The 21,783-nt window shown below is 42.8% G+C and overlaps 1 protein-coding gene across 3 annotated transcripts in view; it reads right to left on the bottom strand.

Moving 5' to 3' along the window:
• SPRED2 (sprouty related EVH1 domain containing 2) overlaps positions 1–21,783 on the bottom strand; it is a 516,049-nt gene that overhangs the window by 302,008 nt on the left and 192,258 nt on the right. For all 3 annotated transcript variants that reach the window (XM_078649408.1, XM_078649407.1, XM_078649406.1), the window contains exon 4: positions 12,930–12,994. In XM_078649408.1, coding sequence (XP_078505534.1) covers positions 12,930–12,994 — 65 coding nt within the window. The remainder of the gene's footprint in view (positions 1–12,929; positions 12,995–21,783) is intronic.

The raw sequence follows: 21,783 nt of genomic DNA, 5'->3' as shown, positions 1-21,783 counted from the left end.
TTTCTTTGATCACATAGCGCCACCAAAACGGCCGCAGTGCTTTGTTTCAGCATGGTAGACGGGGCTAACTTTACGTTTACAAATACTGTGCATGCTTCCAGGGCTTGTTTTTCAAATGTTTATTTAAATGCGAATAGCTTTCCCCTTCAACTAGTGTTTAATACTCCAACTGGTCCGTCATCCACGTCTCACAAGTTCGCAGCAAATAGTTAAACGGGTAAATAAATGCATTTCTCTGTCATTTAAATAGCACTGGCGTTGCCAATAGGTCTCGCAGTAGGAAAGTTGGAGCTATTACAATTGCAAATAACAATGCCTTTCATTTTTCTTTTCATTTTAAAAACATAAAGGGCTTTGTCATTTACAAAACCAATAGCTCTAACTTTCCTACTGCGAGACCTATTGGCAACGCCAGTGCTTGTTTATTTGAATGTGTACGCTAATTTTACAATCAGTGCCATTCACAATAAATGGAGGAACTTGCATACAGTCATGCATTACATACACCTATTTACTCTAAAGGCCCAAAAGATTTTGGTGGGTGCCCGTAGGAAAAGACAGAAGCATAACACAAAGAGGAAAGGAAATAATTTCTTGGTGTATGGTTCTCAAAATACACACATCATCTACAGCCACCATGGTGTATTTCGCAAGTGTCTCCAACAATTCACTAATCCATGGCAGACGAAGATGAACATATGTAATAAGACAGGGACATCTTTTAGAACTTGTGACCTCTACTTGCCCAAGTATAGTGATAAAGTCCCGATGTAGCACTGGCACTCAACCTTGTAAAACAAAGTAAATCAAAACATTTGTGAGTGTGGATACCTGAAGCACATGCACGCCTCCCAGAGGAGCCAGACTTATTTCACCTGTTCTGTCGGGAAACCTAGCCTAGAAACATTTCTTTCAATATGCATTGTGATTTTATTTTGTACTTAATTTATGAATGAGGAAAAAGGATACAAAATCAAAAACGAGGAATTAGATGGATGTGTACATGCGAAGAAAAAATGAAATGAATGTGCACATACAATGACGATTCAAAGCATCTGAAAAATTAGCCAGCAAAAAAATAAACAAGTTTGATGTTGATATACGGGTGCATGACAGACTAGGGTGTTAGAATAAAAAGGTGAAAAATACCACGAATGGAATGGTGTAAGATTGCACGTGAACATGTAATGGAGTGGTTTGAAAGGTAATTAACCTTTTAAACAAAAAACGGAGCTGCAATTGTTAACGAGCACCACGTTTAATTTATCTATATATATAAAAACAAATGTATGTCTGTCTGTCTGTTTGTCCGCGAAAGGTTTCTGGCATAACATTTTTTTAAATATCGGCCCCCCAGGGCCCTCAATCTTTTGAATATCGCGCGGAATTGCAAAAATCATCAGTGGCTCAGTGCACGTGCTATATTAGCAGCTACGAACAACGATGTAAATGTAATCAATTTCAACGGAATACCAGGCGAAGCGACAATGTATAAGTCCATCGATACTGTGATGAATCAAGACGAAGTTGTCAATTACCCAACGGAATTCTTGAATTCACTGGATTTGACTGGTATGCCACCGCACATTTTGACATTGAAAATTGGCATGCCTATAATTCTTCTCCGAAACATCAATCCACCACGGCTTGCAACGGTACAAGACTTTTGGTGAAAAAGATGATTAACAATGTCATCGAAGCTACAATTTTGAATGGGAAATTCAAGGGGGAAGATGTACTGTTGCCACGTATTCCAGTGATCCCAACAGATATGCCATTTGAATTCAAACGTTTACATTTTCCGGTGCGACTCGCTTTTGAAATGACCATCAACAAAGCACAAGGACAATCGCTGCAAGTGTGTGGACTCAATTTGGAGAATCCGTGCTTCTCACATGGACAACTGTATGTGGCCAGTTCACGCGTCAGAAAACCTTCTGATTTATTCGTGTACGCACCAGACAGAAAAACAAAAAATATTGTGTATCCACAAGCACTTGAATAAATAAATAGAATTAAAACGACACTTTGAAATGTTTTCCATATTAAAATGAATAAGTTTCAATAAAAATGACACAATGTAAATTGAATGTTATCATAACAAGTTTCCTTGAGTTTCCTTTCTTCTGAGATCGCAGCAACGCTCGACGGGTAAGCTAGTAATAATAGAAAAGGAATAATTTCCTGTCAATCCTTCCTATGTTTAAGGGCGGTTACTTCTGAATCTGATGCGCCACCCAAGCTCCATATGCAGTTAAGAAAGTTATTAAAAGCAGGACAGTGACAATCAACGGACAGTTGAAAAATTCAGCTTTTTCTCACCTGACAACACAGATAGGTTTTGGGAATGTCAAATACAGGTCCATAAGCAAGGGCCTGCTAGTTTTAATTGTACAGCTCTGGTTAAACAAATTAGTTTTGATGGAAAATCTCCACCCTTGGCACAGGCCGGCTCATGGATTCTCATTAACTTGGTTTACAATAATGAGTGCCATTGACTGATTCGCTTCTGATAAAAAATGTGCTTGAACCACTGGAACAAACAGCTGCTTTTGAAAGGGAACCTGCATGTCCTACAGATCATCGGTTTAACCCGTTTACTGTGGCCGTTATTTCGGCGCAGTGCGGGCTTTCTATAGAGTGGGCGGGGCCGCGTCAGCCGTTGAACGTTCGCAGCACCAGCCAGGTAGTGCTCTGAACGTTCAGCGGCCAATGGCAGCACTGATGGGGTTAATGCTGCAATGCCTGCACCATGTGTAGTGCACTATATGCATGCCATCTACCAAATGACGCATTTGCCATTTTTAAAATGTAATAATCTACGATGGATTGGTGAATTAAAAAAAAAAGGTGGGTGAAGAGGGGACAGAGTAAATGGTGAGCGAAGCAAGACGGAGTGGATGGGGGGAAATAGCACACAATGGATGGCAATAAAGGAGTGGGGGGAGAAACATCCAAGTGAGAAAGCCACACAGAGCGTAGGGGAGGCAGGGAGTTTGGTAGGGGGAAGAAGCACAAACATAAATAAGCAAGAAAAAAAGAAAAGAAGCTCCCCAAAAGCAGCATACAGTGTATGGATAGAAGCAAGCTAGTCAGAGAGATAGTAAAGATGTTAAGCTCCCAGGAAGGGACAAACACAAGATGGACAAACAGGGACAAGGGAAAACACTGAATAAGAAGCAAGGAAATGAGCGACAATAAAGCCAGCCAATGGCAAAGAATGAGTGGGCAGTAAGCCACTGTACATTCCTGGTAAGGCCACAAGAGGTATTTTCTCATCACTATGCGGTCTAGTAGGCTCAACCTTAAATGTAAAAGGTGATAAGGGAAATTAGGAGAAGCATCATTTCAGGTAATGCGAGAAGGTGTGTATTACCACCCTGGATAAGACTCCCTTTTCGCGTGTGAAGTCTCCTTACCTGCTTTGCACTCCACTCTACTAGTAATAATTTATATGTTTTCTATGCAGTGAGAGGTGCAGAGATCACTGTTAGTGGGGACACTAAGTTACCTTAGAACTAGTCTGGCTATCTGTCTGTGGGCTAATTATGGGTAGGTAAGAGTTTTCTGACACCTGTAGAAGGGTCAGCATTCCAAGTAATGCAGATTTTACTGCCCCCAGAAATTATAAAGTGCCAAAAAATCTGGTCCTTTGTTAAATGTCAACAGGTGAAAAGGAGTAGTTTCTAGTAGGGGTATCTCTGTTATAGTCATAATCTTGTGAATAGTCCCGCCCATGTGCGTGGACACTGGAGCATTCAAAATAGTCTCTTAAGTTGTCTTCTTCTGCAGTCCTGCATAGACACTTACGAGAAAATCAAAGACAAATAATGCAGCCTAAAACTACAGGGCTACATTGGCCAACACTTCATCTCGAAGTGAAAAAGATAGCCAAATAATATTACATTTAACACACTTTGTTAAGTTCCACACTCAGAGAAACTCCCTTTCACAAAAATCCTTTGTAATGACAGAGAGGAAGGGTTGGACAGACAAACCCCATAGGCTGCCATTATGTGTCTGGAAAAGGGATACCGTGCCTTTAAGGAACTCTCCTAAGACCCTCGGTATCCCAGGATGCCCAGCCAAAGGCCATTTACTTTCAGTTCTTTTTGAAGGTGTATAAAGCCAGGCCTGTATCATACAGTACATTATCTCTTCATCCACCGGGGAGGAGGGCGGGCCCTTATGACTATAACAGAGATACCCCTACTACAGAACTGGAGTTGCAGGTAAGAAACTACTCCTTCTGTAGTAGGGGATCTCTGTGTATAGTCATAATCTTGTGAATAGAATGGCAAGCCCATCCCAACAAACCAAACCAGCGGTGGAGGAAACAGACAAAAACCACTACTGTGCAAACAGATTTCTCAACAAAGCCTGCCCAACCTGAGTGTTTGCTCTGGCATCAGAGTCCAAACAGTAGTGCTTAGCAAAGGTATGGACTGACTCCAAGTGGCAGCCCTACAGATATCTGCAATGGGAACATTACGCAGCAAAGCCGTTGTAGCCGCTTTGCCTCTGGTGGAATGAGCCTTAGGCTTACCCCCGAAGGTTTTGTTAGCCTTTTGGTAACATAACTGGATACAGGACACGATCCACCTAGAGATGGACTGTTTTGAGGTGGCAAGACCATTCCTGACCGATACATAATTGACAAACAATTGGTCTGACCTACGTATGTCTTTGGTCTTATCCATGTAGAATTTCAACACTCTTCTGACATCCAGGGAATGAAGAGACCTAGCCGCTGGAGTGGAAAGATGTTGAAAAAACGTAGGTAAAGTTATCGTCTGATTAACATGAAAATCAAAAATCACTTTAGGGAGGAACTTAGGGAGAGTTCGCATCACTACCTTAGAAGCATGAAATACAGTGTAAGGTTCTTGGCAACACAAGGCCTGGATTTCACTCACCCTGCGGGCCAATGTAATAGCCACAATGAAGGCCGCCTTCCAGGGGAAATGCTGTAGAGAAGCCTTATGAATAGGTTCAAAAGGTTCCTTCATCAAGCGAGAAAGCACCACATTCAGCTCCCAGGAAGGCGAAGGACGCCTAACAGAGGGAAACACTTCAAAAAATCTTTAATTACAGGAATCTGGAAGAAGGATGTTTGTGAAGGGCATTTCCTATACGTAGTTAATGCTGCGAGGTGAACCTTAATAGAATGGAAATTAGGCCAGATTGAGCCAAATGCAAGAGGTATGGAAGGATGACATCTTCCTTGCAGGTGGTAGGATCATAGTCCTTGGACGTGCACCAGATGAAGAAACTCTTCCACTTGTAGGCATAGGAAGTCCTTGTGGAAGGCCTCTTAGCCTCCTTGAGTATTTCCATGCAATTGTCAGGCAAATTCAGGTGTCCATATTGCACTATCTCAGGAGCCCTGCCGCCAAACTCAACGATGAAAGGTTGGGGTGCACCATCTGCCTTCCGAACTTCGTGAGATGGTCCGACCGACACGGCAGCCGCAGGTGGGGTTGGAGAGACCGGTAGAGCCGGTCCGTGAACCACCACTGCCGAGGCCACTCCGGAGCAATGAGGATCATTCGTGCTCTGGACTGAGACAATTTGATGAGTACTTCCGGAATCAGGGGAATGGGTGGAAAAGCGTAAAGAAAGCTGTTCGACCTGCTGATCCATAGAGCATTCCCCAGAGTCCCTGGTTGGTCAAAACTGGAGGCGAAGTCTCGGCATTTTCTGTATTCGGCGGTGGCGAACAGATCTATTTCTGGAGTGCCCCACCTATTGAAGATGTTTCCTAGCACCTCGTCGTTTAGAACCCACTCGTGGTTTTCTTGGACCAGCCTGCTGAGTGCGTCCGCCTGAGCATTCTGCACACCCAGCAGATGGGTAGCTGTTATCGTCAGTCCTCTGGCAAGCAGCCAGTGCCAGATCGCCTGCGCTTCTTGTGACAGTCTGCGCGATCTAGAGCCCCCTTGCTTGTTGAGGTAATACATCGTGGTCGTATTGTCCGTCTGTACAAGCAAGGAGTTGGTCCGAAAGGACGGATGAAAGGCCTTCAGCGCCAAGTGAACAGCTCTGAGTTCCAGAAAATTGATGCGATACGTGGATTCCGCCTGGGACCACGTTCCTTGGATCTGTAGATGGTCCGAATGCGCTCCCCAGCCGTGGAGAGAAGCATCCGTCATGATAGTTCGAACAGGAATGCCCTTGTGGAATGGAACCCCCTTGAGGAGATTCTCTGCTGAGCACCACCATCTCAGGGACTGTTGAGCGTGTAGAGACAGTCTAATCCTGTCGTCCCAGCTCCCTCGTTTCTGGTCCCACTGATCCTCCAGACATTCCTGCAGCGGCCGCATGTGGAGGCGGGCATGTGGTGTGAGGAAGATGCAAAAGGCCATCGACCCCAGAAGAGAAGACACCGTCCTCACTGTCGTAGATGGAACGGACATGAGAGCCTGAGCCTTCCGAAGGATCGATAAGCGTCGCTCCTCCGAAGGAGACACGCTTGCTGAGAGAGTATTGATGGAGGTTCCCAAGTACTGCAGGCACTGGACAGGAGTCGGAATGGACTTGGACATGTTAATGTGCAAACCCAACTGGTTCAACAGAACGGCCGTCCTGTTGAAGTGCAATTGCGCTACGGGTAGACAAACACCTTGTTCTTTGTCAGGTGAGCTGCCACCACTGCCATGCACTTTGAAAAAGTCCTGGGTGCAGGCTTCAGTCCAAACGGTAGTACGGTGTACTGATAGTGATTGGTGCCGGCTAGAAAGCGCAGGTACTTCCGATGTTTCCGTGCAATGGGCACATGGAAGTACGCATCCTGCAGATCTATTGAGCAAAGCCTGTCTCCTCTTTGCAGCTGAGGATAAATCAGTGCAAAGACAGCATGCAAAATTTCTCCCTGCAAACCCATCCATTTGACGGCTCTCCTTGTCCGGAGGGACCGTAGACGAAGGGGAAGCCGAATGCTGCTTCTTAGCCGCAGTTACAATTACAGAATCCGGGACAGGATCTGACCTCAAGAACGCCAGATCAGTTTCCGGGGGCCTGTACTTCTTTTGAAGTCGAGATGGCGCCGACTTCACCAAAGCCGGCGTCAGAAACAGCTCCATGGCCAGTTCCTCCAGTCCTGGCACCAAAGGCAGCAAAGGACGAGAGAGATGTCTGCGTTGTAATGTTTCGAAGATCACAGAGTTGGAAGGAGTGGGCACCGTCAATGTGATCCCTAACTTCGCTGCCCCCCTCAGCAGCACATCCTGGAATGTCACAATGTCATCCACAGGCGACACTCTCGTAGGAGGAGAGTCAGATAAAGTGGGAGAATACCTCCTGTCACTGGATGAGTCCGTGTATCGGAACCGTGACCCTTCCCTCCGACGACGATGTTGTGACCTCATCGAGGATCTACGCTCACTGCAAGAGCGATGCCTCCCTCTGGATCTTGACCGTGGCTTTTTGGGCCTCGCAGGAACTGCCGGCCCCTGAGGCTGCGGAAGCGGAGGAGGCTGAGCCGGAACCCCAGGTTGTGGCTGTGGAGGCCGGTGAGGCGGTGGAGGAGGAGGCGGAGGCGGTGAAGGAGGAGGAAGACGAGGAGTTGGTTTCCGAGGAAAAAGCGTAGGAGGCATAGGTGTCCTGGGCCTTGAGGGCGAATAGGTCCGTGAATAATCAGATTCCGGCGACTCACGCACTCTCCTCTTCTTACGAGCAGGCCTTGGAGAGGATGCTCTGGAGGCAGACATTTCTGCAGACGAGTGCCGGTGTCGCCGCGACCGGGGACTCGCAGAAGAAGATGAAACACTAACCACAGAGGCACTAGACACCTTCCTGGGCCTCGACTTCCTCTTTGACGTCTATTTTTCCTTCCTCGACCTCTTAGACTTCTCATCCCTCGACGTCGATCTTCTAGACATCGACGAACGGCGGTGTCGCCTTGACGGCGAGCGCCTTCGGGACACATCACGACGTCGATGGTGTGTCGATGCCGGTGAAGTCCTCGACGTCGACCTCGTTCGAGGTCTCGACGTCCTACCCCTTGATGTTGAACGTCGACGTCGCTTCGACCCAGAGCCCTGGGTCGACGGGGAACATATTGTGGTCATCCCTCTCGACGCCGAAGCCATCGACTTCGACCGGGACCTTTTCTGTGCCTTTTCTTGACTGGGGAGCCCCCCAGAGGCCGATGCAGGGGCAGAGGACGATGACAGAGTCCCTCCATGCCCAGAAGTCCCACCTGTCTCTTGATGTCTCCTCTGTTCCAGGCCTTGGAGACAAATTTTCGCCCTGTCACGCAGGGTCCTCCTGGAGAAAGAGTGACAGATATCACAGGAGTCAGGGACGTGGGTGGAAGGGAGGCAGAGTATACATACTCTGTGGGGGTCAGACTTAGCCTTCTTCCTACCACACTCAGGTCACTGGTCGAATAAAGCTGGCATTTCGACAAGAAAGAGGTGCCAAAACTGGTTAAACAACACAGCAACTGGAAGAGGAAGACCCTAGACGTCGAGTTAAACACTCAAAACTCTGGAAAAATGTCAAAAATCGAGGTAATACCCAAAAGGGTAGAGCTCAATGCTCCAGGGTCCTGCTAGCAGGAGCCGGAAAAAAGAACTGAAAGTAAAAGGCCTTTGGCTGTGCATCCTAGGATATCGAAGGTCTCTGGAGAGTTCCTTAAAGGCACGGTATCCCTTTTCCAGACACATAATGGCAGCCTATAGGGCTTGTCTGTCCAACCCTTCCTCTCTATCATTACAAAGGATTTTTGTGAAGGGGAGTTTCTCTGAGTGTGGAACTTAACAAAGTGTGTTGAATTTAATATTATTTGGCTATCTTTTTCACTTCGAGATGAAGTGTTGGCCAATGTAGCCCTGTAGTTTTAGGCTGCATTATTTGTCTTTGATTTTCTCGTAAGTGTCTATGCAGGACTGCAGAAGAAGACAACTTAAGAGACTATTTCGATTGCTCTGGGGTCCACGCATATGGGCTGGACTATTCACAAGATTATGACTATACACAGAGATCCCCTACTACAGAACAGATTTTATCACGATAAATAGCACCCTCCCTCCTGAGAACTAGTAACCAGGGACCTAATATGCAAATCTACAACACCTTTAATTAAATTGTCATAGTGAAGGAGACAACCGTTGTTGACAAACACTATATATAAGGTCTCACTCATCTTTTAAGTATGAAATTCACTCTTCAGTATGTATATCACTTTCTCATGGAGATCAACAGCTGCATACACAAAATAAGAGCAAATGGCAACTTTTCCAAAGTAGAATAGAAATTTACGGGGCAAGCTGCACCAAGACCACAGACTTTGCAACTATAACTCCATCTTTTTAGGACACTGCATTCAACATTTTTTTTATTGCAATACATCTCATGTACACCAAACGTCTCCCTTTGTGACGTTACTGTTACTACTATACAGATGGGGTTCACTGCTGTAGCCAGTAACAGTCGGTGGTGTATTTAAGGTATCAGCTAGATCTCCCAGTGGGAGATCACTGGGCTCTTCGGTCTAAAGGAAACACGTCTGCCATCATTCATATGTGTCAAGTCAAGTCAAACATTTATTGTATGATTAATTAAAATTGTTACAAATATCCTAAAAAATGCAAAAAAATTTCTTTACATTCATTGTTAAAACCAGACAGCATTGATAATGTCCCAGTACTAAAAAGTGTGTGTTCACCCAACACATAAAATGTTATGAATACAATAAATACAATTAAATCCAACTTCAATTGTCCTGCTTACTAATGAATTCTTAATGTTTTACTTCCATATGTGGTGTTGACAGGATAAGCTGCAGATCCCAAATGCAGTATGCTACCATGCAAGCAGTGGGGCTCAAATGGATGACTTATCAGTCACGCAGGTGTATTGATTACATTATATCAATATCATTTCTCTGACCACTGTAGGTACCTTGTGCTTGCTGCCTCATTTCTAAAGCATCATTTTTGCATTGAGATTCTACACCAGGAACACAAGAACTAAACTTTAAATGGCATTCAGTTAAGTTCATAAAGAGAACGCTTTAGTGCATGGGCTCTTCAAGCAATACCAGCGAATGGGTCAAACCTTGGTTCCACGCTTTCCAGGTTTTACAGAAAGGCAAGCCTAGAGGCTGAATGGATGGTGGGAGTTGAGATTTCACAAAAAGAACTACTAAGTCATGCTATTCACATTACAAAGAGTAACTACTATGTTTAGATAGACACCAACAGAATGCTTCCTCTACGAGAGTTAAGTGCTTAGGCATAATTCCCATTCATTACAGCTCTGCGTCTCCATGCATACTGGGTTTGCTTCAACAGAATAAGCCTGCACCTTTAGGATTGGGCATCTTAACAATTATTTGGCAGCGATTGCAAGAAGCAAGAGAGAAGACTTTCTCCAAGACTCTGTGTTAACAAGCCCTACACAGAGTTGTTGAATATCCCTTCCAACATTGACATCTTTATTCAAAGAGAGAAAAACAGTCAAGCGCCAACATAGGCCAAACACAAAATCGCCACTACACTAGGCACCAAAACAGTATAAAATCCAATTTAGAGATTGCCCGCTCAAAGAGCATGCTTATCATTAGTTCATCTCTCCGGTTTTTCCGCTCCTCCCCGTCCTGTCACTTGTGGAGTTCCCCAAGGCTCTTCTCTCTCCCCTCTCCTCTTCAATCTCTATATTCACCCCCTCATCACTTCTCTTCTTGAGCTGGGGGTCTCTGTGTATAACTACGCAGATGACCTTCAGCTCGTCTTCGATCTTTCTTCCTCCCCTGACTCTCTTCCCAAGTTCTGTTCCACTTTAGTTTTCATTTCTGACTGGATGTGCGCTAACCAACTGAAGCTCAATCCAGATAAAACCGAACTTGTTCTCACCGGTGGCTCTTCTAACCCCTGGACTCCCGCACATTGGCCCCTTTCTTTTGGTCCCCCCCCTGTTCCCTCTCCTTCTGTCCGCACTCTTGGCATTAAAGTCAGTCATGACTTATCCATGCACAGTCAGATCAGCTCGGTTGTGTCCTCCTGCTTTCTTTCTCTCCGTTTAATCCGGAAAATCTCCCGCTTCTTCTCCTCTGATGCTCTCAAATCCATAGTCATGGCCCTCGTCATCTCTCGCCTTGACTACGGGAATGGCTTGTATGTGGGCATACCTGCTTACGAATCTCGCCGCCTACAGGCCATTCAAAACCAAGCCGCTCGTCTCATTCTCTCCCTCCCCAAATCCTCTCATATCACCCCGGCTCTTAAATCACTTCACTGGCTCCCTGTTCGTCTCAGATCCTTTTTCAAACTGGCCTGTCTAGCATTCTTGGCTCACTCTCGCTCCGCACCCCTGTTCATCAACTCTCTTGTCTCTTCCCATGCCCCTGTCCGCACCCTCCGTTCTTCCTCTCTCTCTCTTCTTCACACCCCTCGTTTCCGCAAATCCAGAACCGGGGGAACCCGATTCTCAGTCCTTGCCCCCCAGTTTTGGAATAGCCTTCCTCTCTCTATTCGCTCCATTCCCATCTACTCCCACTTTCGCAAAGCCCTTAAAACCTTCCTCTTCCTTCAGGCATTTCCCTCTTAAATCTTTCCTGGGTCCCCTCTGCCGAGTTTCTGATCAGGTCCCCAGCGCCAGGAAGCCGCTTGGCCATCGCGCGCTTTATTAAATATTTTATTCATTCATTCAAAGAGCATGCTTATCATTAGTTCTTCTAGGCACCATATTAAGCTTGGTAATGTATATTAAGGCAATATATGCCAATGACAACGGGGAATGTTGGTCATTTCTCCCCACGCAATCACTGTTTGCGCAAACACCTACATTGGTGCTGCTGAAACCAATCTCAAACTAATATCACACAGCACTGGAAATGCAGCATAGGTTATAGGAAAACGTCTACCTTCAGCTCAGATCTAGCTTCATGCATTCCATAAGCTGTGTTTACAATATTTAGTGCCAAGAACTGATACACGTCTGAAGCAAGGCTGTTCCGAATATCACACCATCGTGAAGGAGGCTGCATGAAGTACACCTAAGCTACCACTGCAGCTTCCACTTCTATAAGAGATTAGAATCTTGATGTTCTTCTCAGAGTAGTACATCAGACAAGAATAAGAGGTAACTGTCTCAGTAAAGCAAACGCCTGATGTCTATATCCTTATTTACTACGATATTAAAAAGTAGGGAACAGCCACTTCAAAACATTTGGACACAATTATACTCATTATTCCTTTGCCCCTGGTCCACATTTATTTACCTCCCCTTTTATGATGTCAATGCAAGTAATTGTAATAGAGCAAGCCGTAGCACCAGATTCCTTGTGGCTTTGCCAGACAAACGTATTTTGAAAAAAGCACAGTAGACCAGACTTAAAGAGAATGTCTTTGCCTATCAATGCATATCAGCAACAATTTTTAAGTTCCCTCTACCATGCAACCAATTGTGTGCAACAAGCGCCCAATTTGACCAGTTTCAAGTAAAAATACATCTAAACCTTTTGGGACTATCAAGCCTTTAGCCAATGTTTTGTGCCGCTTGGGATCCATCTCATGTCTTGTCTTGTGTAGGCTAGCTGCCCATAAAGTATAACCACCTTTCCTGTCTCACTGACATCACCTTATTCATCCAACTTCTTTGATTCTTTGCCAAGGATGATAAGTCGACCAGCAACTGTACAAGCCTTCTACTTCACTCAGATGAATTAAATAATTCAAATACATGCAAGGAAAGCAAAAGGCCCAAAATGGTAACAAGTTTAGTGCTTCAAAAGTATTTTCCTTCAGAATAAAGAGGTGAATAAATACACGTAAAGAGTTTAAGTAACAGTAACACAATGCCACTTACAGCAAAAGGCCCAAAATGGTAACAAGTTTAGTGCTTCAAAAGTATTTTCCTTCAGAATAAAGAGGTGAATAAATACACGTAAAGAGTTTAAGTAACAGTAACACAATGCCACTTACTGTAAACACATCATCATCTCCAAGGTCTGTTTCATTATGGAGTGTGGAAGACGATGTTGTAGATCCTATTGAAACAAAGAAAGAAACGAGTTAATTGATAATCAGACAACAGCATGTGAACATTAAGCAAGTGGACTGATGATCCAGGCAACAAGGGACTCCACCAGCAACCATACCAATCTTCATACAAGGTACTGTTCTTAGCTTAGCTTTTCTTGGGTCTAACAATGTTTTTGTGCTCTCAAGTATACTGGGTCAAGATTGACTGTAGGTTCCGAGAGGGCTCAGCAACATCTACGTTTGGATGTCTCCTAGTTTGATGCTCAATATTTTTGTGCATCGGGTTCCATGTATCACGTCATCAATATCACTAGCAGACCATGCAAGCTTTTAATATAGGAACCCAACACTGGAATTTTAATAGCAATGAGGTACCACAAATGTAGCTCTCTAAACTTAAATGTCTGTTGGACGGCCCGGTAATTCAAAGCATTAGCTGCAGCGGACTGAAGCTGCAGAATCTATGCTAGTATGCAGTTCTTGTTCCAGTGAAGCTCACAAAGCGTCACATTTTGTAATCTCCACAAACATTAATTTCAAGTAGGTCAAAATATTTTAATATAAATCATATGAAAAGTGCAATGAAAAAAAGATCACGCATAAAATCCAGCTATCTCTATGAAATGTTTGCTTGTGCAAATCTGCAAAAAAAAGGGCACAAAAATATCTATTTGCGTGACTTGATTCCGTACAGTATTCTAGCAGTGATCACATGGGTGCAATAGTCAGGGTTTCCAGCAGTAATGTAATTAAGACTGACAAATTGAACTAAAATATTACAAGGGTAGTATATACAAACCATAGCTGCAATCCCCTGGCACCAAGGTATAAATTTGAGTAATCAAGCTCTCCAACTCAATAGCTTTAAGCACATTTTGAAAATGCAACTATTTTTCTGCAAACATCAGCTTTTCATTTGTGAAAATACACGTTTGTCTTGAATACATGCTTTTTAATTTTGGTGTACACATAATAATTAAAACAAGCAAAAGCTTTGATTTCTGTAGACTGGGCTGCACACAGGAGAGTTACTCACAGGTACCTGGAGGGCTACTGGTCGCTCACGAGCTACTCTGTGGAGACACCTGGTCTAAAACCTTCACATAAAAGCCATTTTTACTATAAAATGCATATATATTGTATTTGCTAAATTAAACAATGACTGGGTGAATACAAGGTACATAGCAAAAACTTTGGACTGGAATAGAGCCTAGACGCTCTCATAGATGATCAATTTGTTCCGTGCTTCACCTGACAAACACCAAGGAGTACATTCTGATCAGCTACAAAATACCCGATAAAGATGACATTAGCAAGGAGCCTTGGTATTTTACTGTTACTTTGCAGGCTTTACATCAGGAGTCATTCCATCACAGGTAAGGTTTAGGACCTTTACAAAACAGGATTTTACATTGCAGGTAACTACTTTTTTTTTTTTAAAGTGTAAAGTCTCCTAATTTTAACAACATAATCGAGTATTTGAGTATATGTTTTATATATATTTATATGAGTAGGCACACATATATGCGTCTGTGTGAACACACATTTATACTTCTATATTGTTAGTGGTAAAGCACAGACCGTCTTTTGGTATTCTTAAGATTCTTTACCACTCTAGAATGTGAACTGGTGTAACATTTGGCATTTCCTGTATATTACCTATCACAGTAAAAATCCTTAGCAAGACAAGTTCCAGGACATAAGAGCAGACAAGTGAGGTCTGGTGAATCAAAAATCAAATCTTTCTCACTGCTGAAATCCAAAGTTTGCTCCACCTTCTCTGCAGCATATCAGCTTACTATTACATCCACGTCTGGTGAAAACTAAGCAAAATATGGATAAACTATAACCCGTGAACTGTAAAAATATAATTTGACCACCCACTTCGCTCCCCCAAGCTCAGAGCCAGCTCCATCTGCAGATCTGCTCTCAGCAGCTTTAACCGACCTACACCCATATTTCAGTCTTGGGCAGAAACTTTAATGCAATATATAGAAACTTCAGACTAAACATCTGACTAAGGGAACTATTTTAGGGACGAATTAGCCACATTGGGAGTTAAAGCTCACAAGATGTTTCACAAAATAGTGTCATGCCAGTTATTATCGTTCAACCTACTCAAACTATAGGCCGCAAAAAGGATTGATTAATATCTTTTGCATATGTATTGTAGTATGCTACACTACTCCTCTGAGGAATAAATGAACAAAAAAGTTAACAAACCATTCGTTAGCTCATAATAGTCATGTGATAATTAAAAAGTCCTTGTAAAAGGCCTATATTTAAAGTGAGATCAAGTCCCACTTTCAGACTCATATCTCTCTACAGTAATAAGATTTAAATGTGTTAATCCAGCGCTCCCAAACTGTGTCACGACCCACTGGTGGGTGTGTACTGATTTTTGGTGGGTTGCGAAAGTCTAAGTAATAAATAAAGATGCCTTTAAAATCTGTATTTATACAGTCACATTTACTGTCCTTCAAAGACAGAAGTCATATATCAGGCTATGACTTCCTACAAATTGTTACTTATTTTCTTAACATGGGGATTGAGGTTTGTAACCTTTTCTTACTTTGCAGTCAGTGAAAGAAAAGTAAAGCGAATTATATGACACTTATTGGGTTACAAGGAGTATGAAAGGAAATGCTGTAGGATGGCATTTTTTTGTAACACAACAAATGTAAAGACCTGCAAATGAATTGTATACATTCAGCAGTTAGGAAAGCAAAAATTAAGCACTTTTTAAAAATTCGTAAGTTTTATGGAAACAAAGATTTTAATATGCTAAAAACAAATCAAGACACTTTACTTGGTCATACACAAATAATACATATTCACTGAAACCCGATTTCCACACATTCTCTTTAGTGCGAAATGTAGTTTGATCAGTAAAACTGTATGTACGTGCATTAGAAGCCATTTAAATGGAACATATGCAGTCTGTAAACAACAGTGCGCAATCACACGATGCTTTCGTTATATAAAAAAAAAAATGTAGCTGCATGTCCATTAAATCTAGGCGAGTAACAAAAGTTTGTTGTTCTAAAAACTGGGCCTTTGGGAAGCACTGGATTAGTCACATAAGAGTAGGCGCAGGCGTGTAAGAGTGGATGGAGACCGTGCTATGGCTTTCTAAGGCGCTAGACAGTTTCTTCTTTTGACCACATTTTCTGTAGTGTTTTTGGTAGTAGTCAAACTCATTAGTTTAGGTTCCCTCAGGGCATAAAACTATCAAGTTAACATTTAGTACAAGTAAAGTTATACACAATTGGGAGAACTAGAATTAAAGTTACTCTGATGTAAAGAGATATACCTCCAGAAGCACAAATGCAATGCAAGCATAGATTTGTAATCACGACACAAGGGGCCATTAGAAGAAACTGCACACGTCTGGGGAAGGGGTCAGATTATGAAAACGTAAGCTAAAGGCACCCATTTGAAATCATGGGTAGTACAGCAACATTACCATAAGTGTACTGAACAAGTTGTACACCAGGTAATTCAATAATGACATAAGTGGTAAGCTGTCTATATTAACTCAAAACGATGTAATGGCTTAGAAAACGTTTTCTATGTGGCCCAAATATATCAAAACAGACCAAACAAGCATAGGCAAGGCCAAGAGGTTCCACCCTTTTTTGACCCAATGGCTTTGACAACGTTGATTGAAGATGCAACACTTATTTTGGTCTATGCTGTGCAACACTTGAGGGAGAGAGCAATATGCAGCACTGGGTGGGTGGGGCGGGGTATTTGGCAGGCAGAGAAGCACACGATGGATAACACTGAAAAACAACTGCACTCCCATGGAGCGCTTAGCCAAATAACAAAAGTATTTCCCTAAAAGCGAACAGTGGAAGGACTGAATAAGCAAGCAAATGAGAGAAACAGAGCAAACCTGTGGAAAAAATGGGTGGACTGTCAACCCATAGTAGGTTCTTGGTAAGCCAACAATAGGTCTTTTGCAACCAGACAGCTTGCGCTGCCTGGTAGGCAAGGCCCAAAAAGTATTGCTCTACCTCCAAAACAACAGTACAATAGTTGGTTGGGTCAACCAATGCTGAAAATATGGTACACACATTTGACCGGCTAGCAGAAAAGGGTGTGCATATAGCCCCACACAAAGGTACAGGAGTGTTCAAAAGGCAACGATTTTGACAGCAATAACGCTGTATCCCAATGTTCCATCCACATGCTGACAATGAAAAAACGAAAAGGTAACACCTTCCAAAATAGCAAAATTAACCTCGGTGCATTTATGAAACGCATATCGTTTCAGGCCCAAGATACCATACTATAACAGGGAAAGGGGCCTATCCTCTTTTGGCTCAGGACAGCATACACCTGGCACAACGACAGGGTTAAATAAATCCTTAGCTCCGTTTATGTAGATGTTTATGTAGCTGATGGCTGGTAAATAAACTAATTTTGTAAGACTTGGTTCTTGTAAAAATTTCACTTAGAGGGGTCACACACAACAAAATAGCAGATTTCAGGTGAGGTGATGGCCGCTGAGGGTATTTTGCTTTATGTCACCCTACAGAATAGTATTCTCTGCCCCACATTCAGACTGTATCTCTGGATCCATTCCTTCTCTCAACATCTCACTAAATTTGCTGCTGGCAGAGTTGAATTTTCACATAAATTGCCTCCCCCGCCCGCATTTATTGCATAGGACCTTGCAGTGGACATTTTTCAGCCTGCAGTATTCCCAAAACGATGCTGCCTACCCCTTATAGGCACCAGGTTACATCTCCCTATCTTTGAAAAGTTTACATCAACAAATGACATTAATAAAAAAGACCCTTTGTCTCACACCCAAATAAGATATTAAAGGCCAGGGCTCTGGCTACTGTTACCACACAGCTACTGTTCTATCAAGCAAAAGGAAGTATTTTGTGAGACTCGCACCTGCTTGACACCCCAATCAAACTAAGTGTATTCATGATAAATCCCTTCACTACTAAGGTTCATGGCTCTGGAATTTTCTAACATCATCGTTCAAACCTAACTGTATGAGACTCAGCCAAGCCATGAACTTCCATGAGTTCTGCCATAATTATTACTGCTATACTACACAAGTCATGTGATTATTAGGCTGTACACCTTTCTCTTCCTTCCCTTTGTTATGAGATATACTCAATGGAGGGGGGAACATTCATATTGCTATGTGAAAGAGAGATAATATTCGGTGTTGAAAACTTAATTTCCCCATTAGATTAACATAATTCAAATTCAGTTAGTAAAAATGAAACTCATTTCAAACTCCTGATGACTTCGAAAAGAAGCGATACACAGTGACATACAATGTTACCATGATGACATCAATGCAACGTGTATTACTAAATTATTCTACATAATGTGCAATTAATAGAGTAACATCGTGACACCAATAGGGACATTTCAAAGCAGAGGCTGGAGGGAATATTTTTCCATTTGGCTCTTTGGCTGGAGAGTAACTCACAGGCTTTTAGGTTGCTGGGACAGAGGACAGTGATTTAGCCATCTCCATATATCACCCTGATGCCATAGAAGACCCCCTAAGCAACACACTAGTGGCAAGGTTCTAGAGGTGGTTCAGCCACATGGCACCAGGGCGAATCTCAGAATAGAGTTCACCACAGTCTTTGAATTCTCAGTACAAATGGCAGGAATATGGCCTCCTGTAAGCACACAATCTTCACTCACAGTGGTTTGGTTTTACCTACGCCACCCGTTCTTGGCTTCTCTCAGTGCTTCAGTTACCTTTTTCTGTTCCAGGAAAACCACAAAGTGATACCAAAAAACAACATAGGATAAGAGACCTGTACTTTACACTGTTCTCCATTTGTCTTAGTGGATCGCCTGCTCATAGGGCTACGGGTCTAAAGAGACCGTGCGTGCCAAAGAGGACATATTTAGGAATAGTTTAGGAAACCCAGGACTTTTTAATTTCTTAAATGCATTAAATAGGGGCCAGGAACATTACAACCACACCTGTTCACAATTACTTTCCCTGACCACCTACCACATTCGTTAATTCATGAATTTGAAGGCTATTTCTTTCTGCCTGAATAAAGAGGTGCCATGTTTTAATACTTAACCAATTCAAAAGTACATCAATGCCCACTCAAAAAAAAAAAAAGCTTGGTCAGTCTTCCTCTTGCATTGGCTCCCTTTGCCCCAATCACAATTTGTGAAACTCTGCTTCTCTAATGTACTGCAGCATCACTTTGAAGTTATCCTCATTCTGTGTTGGCCTAAAATATGCTTTTCACTCCTGTTGTCTTGGACAAATTACCAATGGCTTGCACACATCATAAATACTAAATTTCATCTCTGCTTCTTTGGTCTAGCTTTCAGCTCAGAAGCAGCAAGCACACACACTGTTCTAGCTAATCTCCAATTAGGAAACTGTTGCTTCTAAGGAGAAGGAAGAGTTATTATCCACACTGCACGTGGTTACCTCTGTTCCAGGTATTTCTCTTCACTCATGTTTTCTCAGGCTGTGTTTGAATATTGTGCAGAGGAACCCCATATATATTTTTGTCAAAGTTTTTTTTGTTGTTTTTTTTTTTTGTCAAAGGAACCCCATATATTTAAATAAACTAGAGCGGACAAGTACATTCCTCAATTTAGCCACAAGGCAGAAAACGAATGTGAAGAGAACGTTTCTGCTCTCTGACCAGTGAGATATATGATACAACAGCAAGGAATGACTGCAAAGGCCACCACATCAGGGGAAAATTAACAAGTAATTTGGAGTGAAATTATTTTGTACTTCTTTAGATCTCGTCAAGGCAGCACATGCGTGCTGTATCTTTGAGACATGCTGTATCTACAATATGGGCTTCAAGCCCATCTTTTTCATTGGTTCCTCTTACTATCCTTCGTAAATAGCGGCTTTTGTTTGGTGAATAGTAGTCCCTCCTTTTAGACTTCTACATCCTCCCATGAGGACAGCCCAGACTACACGTGCTCTTACTCTTCAGGTTATTTCCGATACTATGAGAGCACTCTTTTTTTGTTGGCCTGCCTAGTCTTGTGTTAAGTACGCTGTTTTGTTTACTTTGTGCACCGGCAGCATGAAACGTTCGCAGCCGCTTCATTTGCTGTGATATTTGCCTGTCTTTGGTGTTTCAGCTTCACCCGTCAATTAATCTCCCCGTGCTGTCCCCACTCCCCTCACACAACATAACTTGCACGCCTCCACCACCCCTCCCAGGTCGCTTCTTGTTTTTATTTGGTTTCGGTCCGTTCACTCGATGGGAGTTTGTTTGGTACCCCTAATTACTTGTACGGCACTCTGCATTTTGTTTCTGTTTTGTCATTGTGTTATTTGTTAACAGATCGACATGTATTTAAATATGGATCAACATGTATTTAAATAGTTTTTTTTTGGGTAGGCACTGGGAGAACCGATGAAGAGACTCGAACCCTGTTCCCCAGTTTCCAAAACAGCAGCACTGGATGTTACACCACATTCTCTTTCCAAAAACTGCAGGTTTTCTTTCTAAATACCTCCTCAGGAAATCGGACTGTATTTATTTCTTAGTTAAGGATCAACATGAATAACATGAATTTAAATAGCTTTTTTGGGGGGTTGGCATGTGGAGAACCCATGCTGAGACACGTTTATTTGGTTTCTACCCGATCACCCGACGGGAGTTCGCTTGGTACTGCTAATTACTTGTTGAGCTTTTCATTTCTGTTTTGCCATCGTTTTATTTGTTAAGGTTCGACATGTATTTGAATTGGGTTTTTTGGTAGTCACAGGGAGAACTGATACCAAGACTTTAACCCGGTTTCCGCCATAGCTGTTCACGTTCAGTAATAAACTGATGTTATGTGGGCTGGAACATGTTTCAAGCTAAGTTTTGGTCTTGTTGTTTACGTGGGGCCTGAACATGGATGCCTGCTCTAGTGTGCACAAGTAAGGGGCTGTGGGGTAAGTTGAACACCGAGAGCGTGCTTTGAAGACAGAAGAGGATTGCTCACTGAAACTGGATTCTTTAAAGGGCAGTTGTTTGAGATGAAAAGGAGATCAAGAGGGTAAAAATTGTGTTGGGGTGCTTTTGGAGAAGGTGTATGTGTCTTCTTTCTCCATCCTCTTGACCTCACCACCTTTAGTATTCCAACCACTGAATCAAACGGATATAAAAGACAGCACTATGGTTAGTGGTAAGGCCACTCATTACATAGAATATAATATGCACATGGTTCACTCTACAATATCTTCAGACCCCTACGACCAGTGACCACCAAACCTTCCCATGGTGATTGCTGCTGCTGTTCCTTGCTTAGATAGGTTTGATGTCGTTTGATCAGGAATCTTTTGACAGGTGTGGATGAGACTTTAAAAAGAGATATTTTCAGGCCAGCACATTTCCAAGACAGAAAGAAATTGCTGAGCACCTGTATTTTTTTTAGTCCCTTCATCAAATGTAGATCTGTAAGGCAATCATGTGCTGAGTATATTCATTAACAAGCGCACGTTTATCTGAGAAACAATGTACTGAGAGGATAAAGACGTACAAGAGGAAATAGCATGCTCTCCTTGTGCCACTTCGATGTACTTTTCGTAATGCGCCTGACTTATAATAACTGAATCTAGAAGATGATTTCCATGCCACAAGCTGGCTAAGGTGCCATATTTCAGAACAGTCATAGTAAGAATTTTGAGGGTAATTGTTCGAACAAGCATCCCGGTTTGCAGATTCCTTTCTCACGTGATGCAAACAAAACGTATGCATAACTTTTTGGAAGTGCCTAATTCCATGATGTAGATAGTGTAAGTACTGCAATGTATGCTGCA

The sequence above is a fragment of the Lissotriton helveticus genome, chromosome 6 (assembly GCF_964261635.1).
Source record: "Lissotriton helveticus chromosome 6, aLisHel1.1, whole genome shotgun sequence".
Classification (NCBI taxonomy): Eukaryota; Metazoa; Chordata; class Amphibia; order Caudata; family Salamandridae; genus Lissotriton; species Lissotriton helveticus.
The sequence above is the reverse complement of the archived record's forward strand: the minus strand, read 5'-3'. Positions and strand labels throughout refer to the sequence as shown.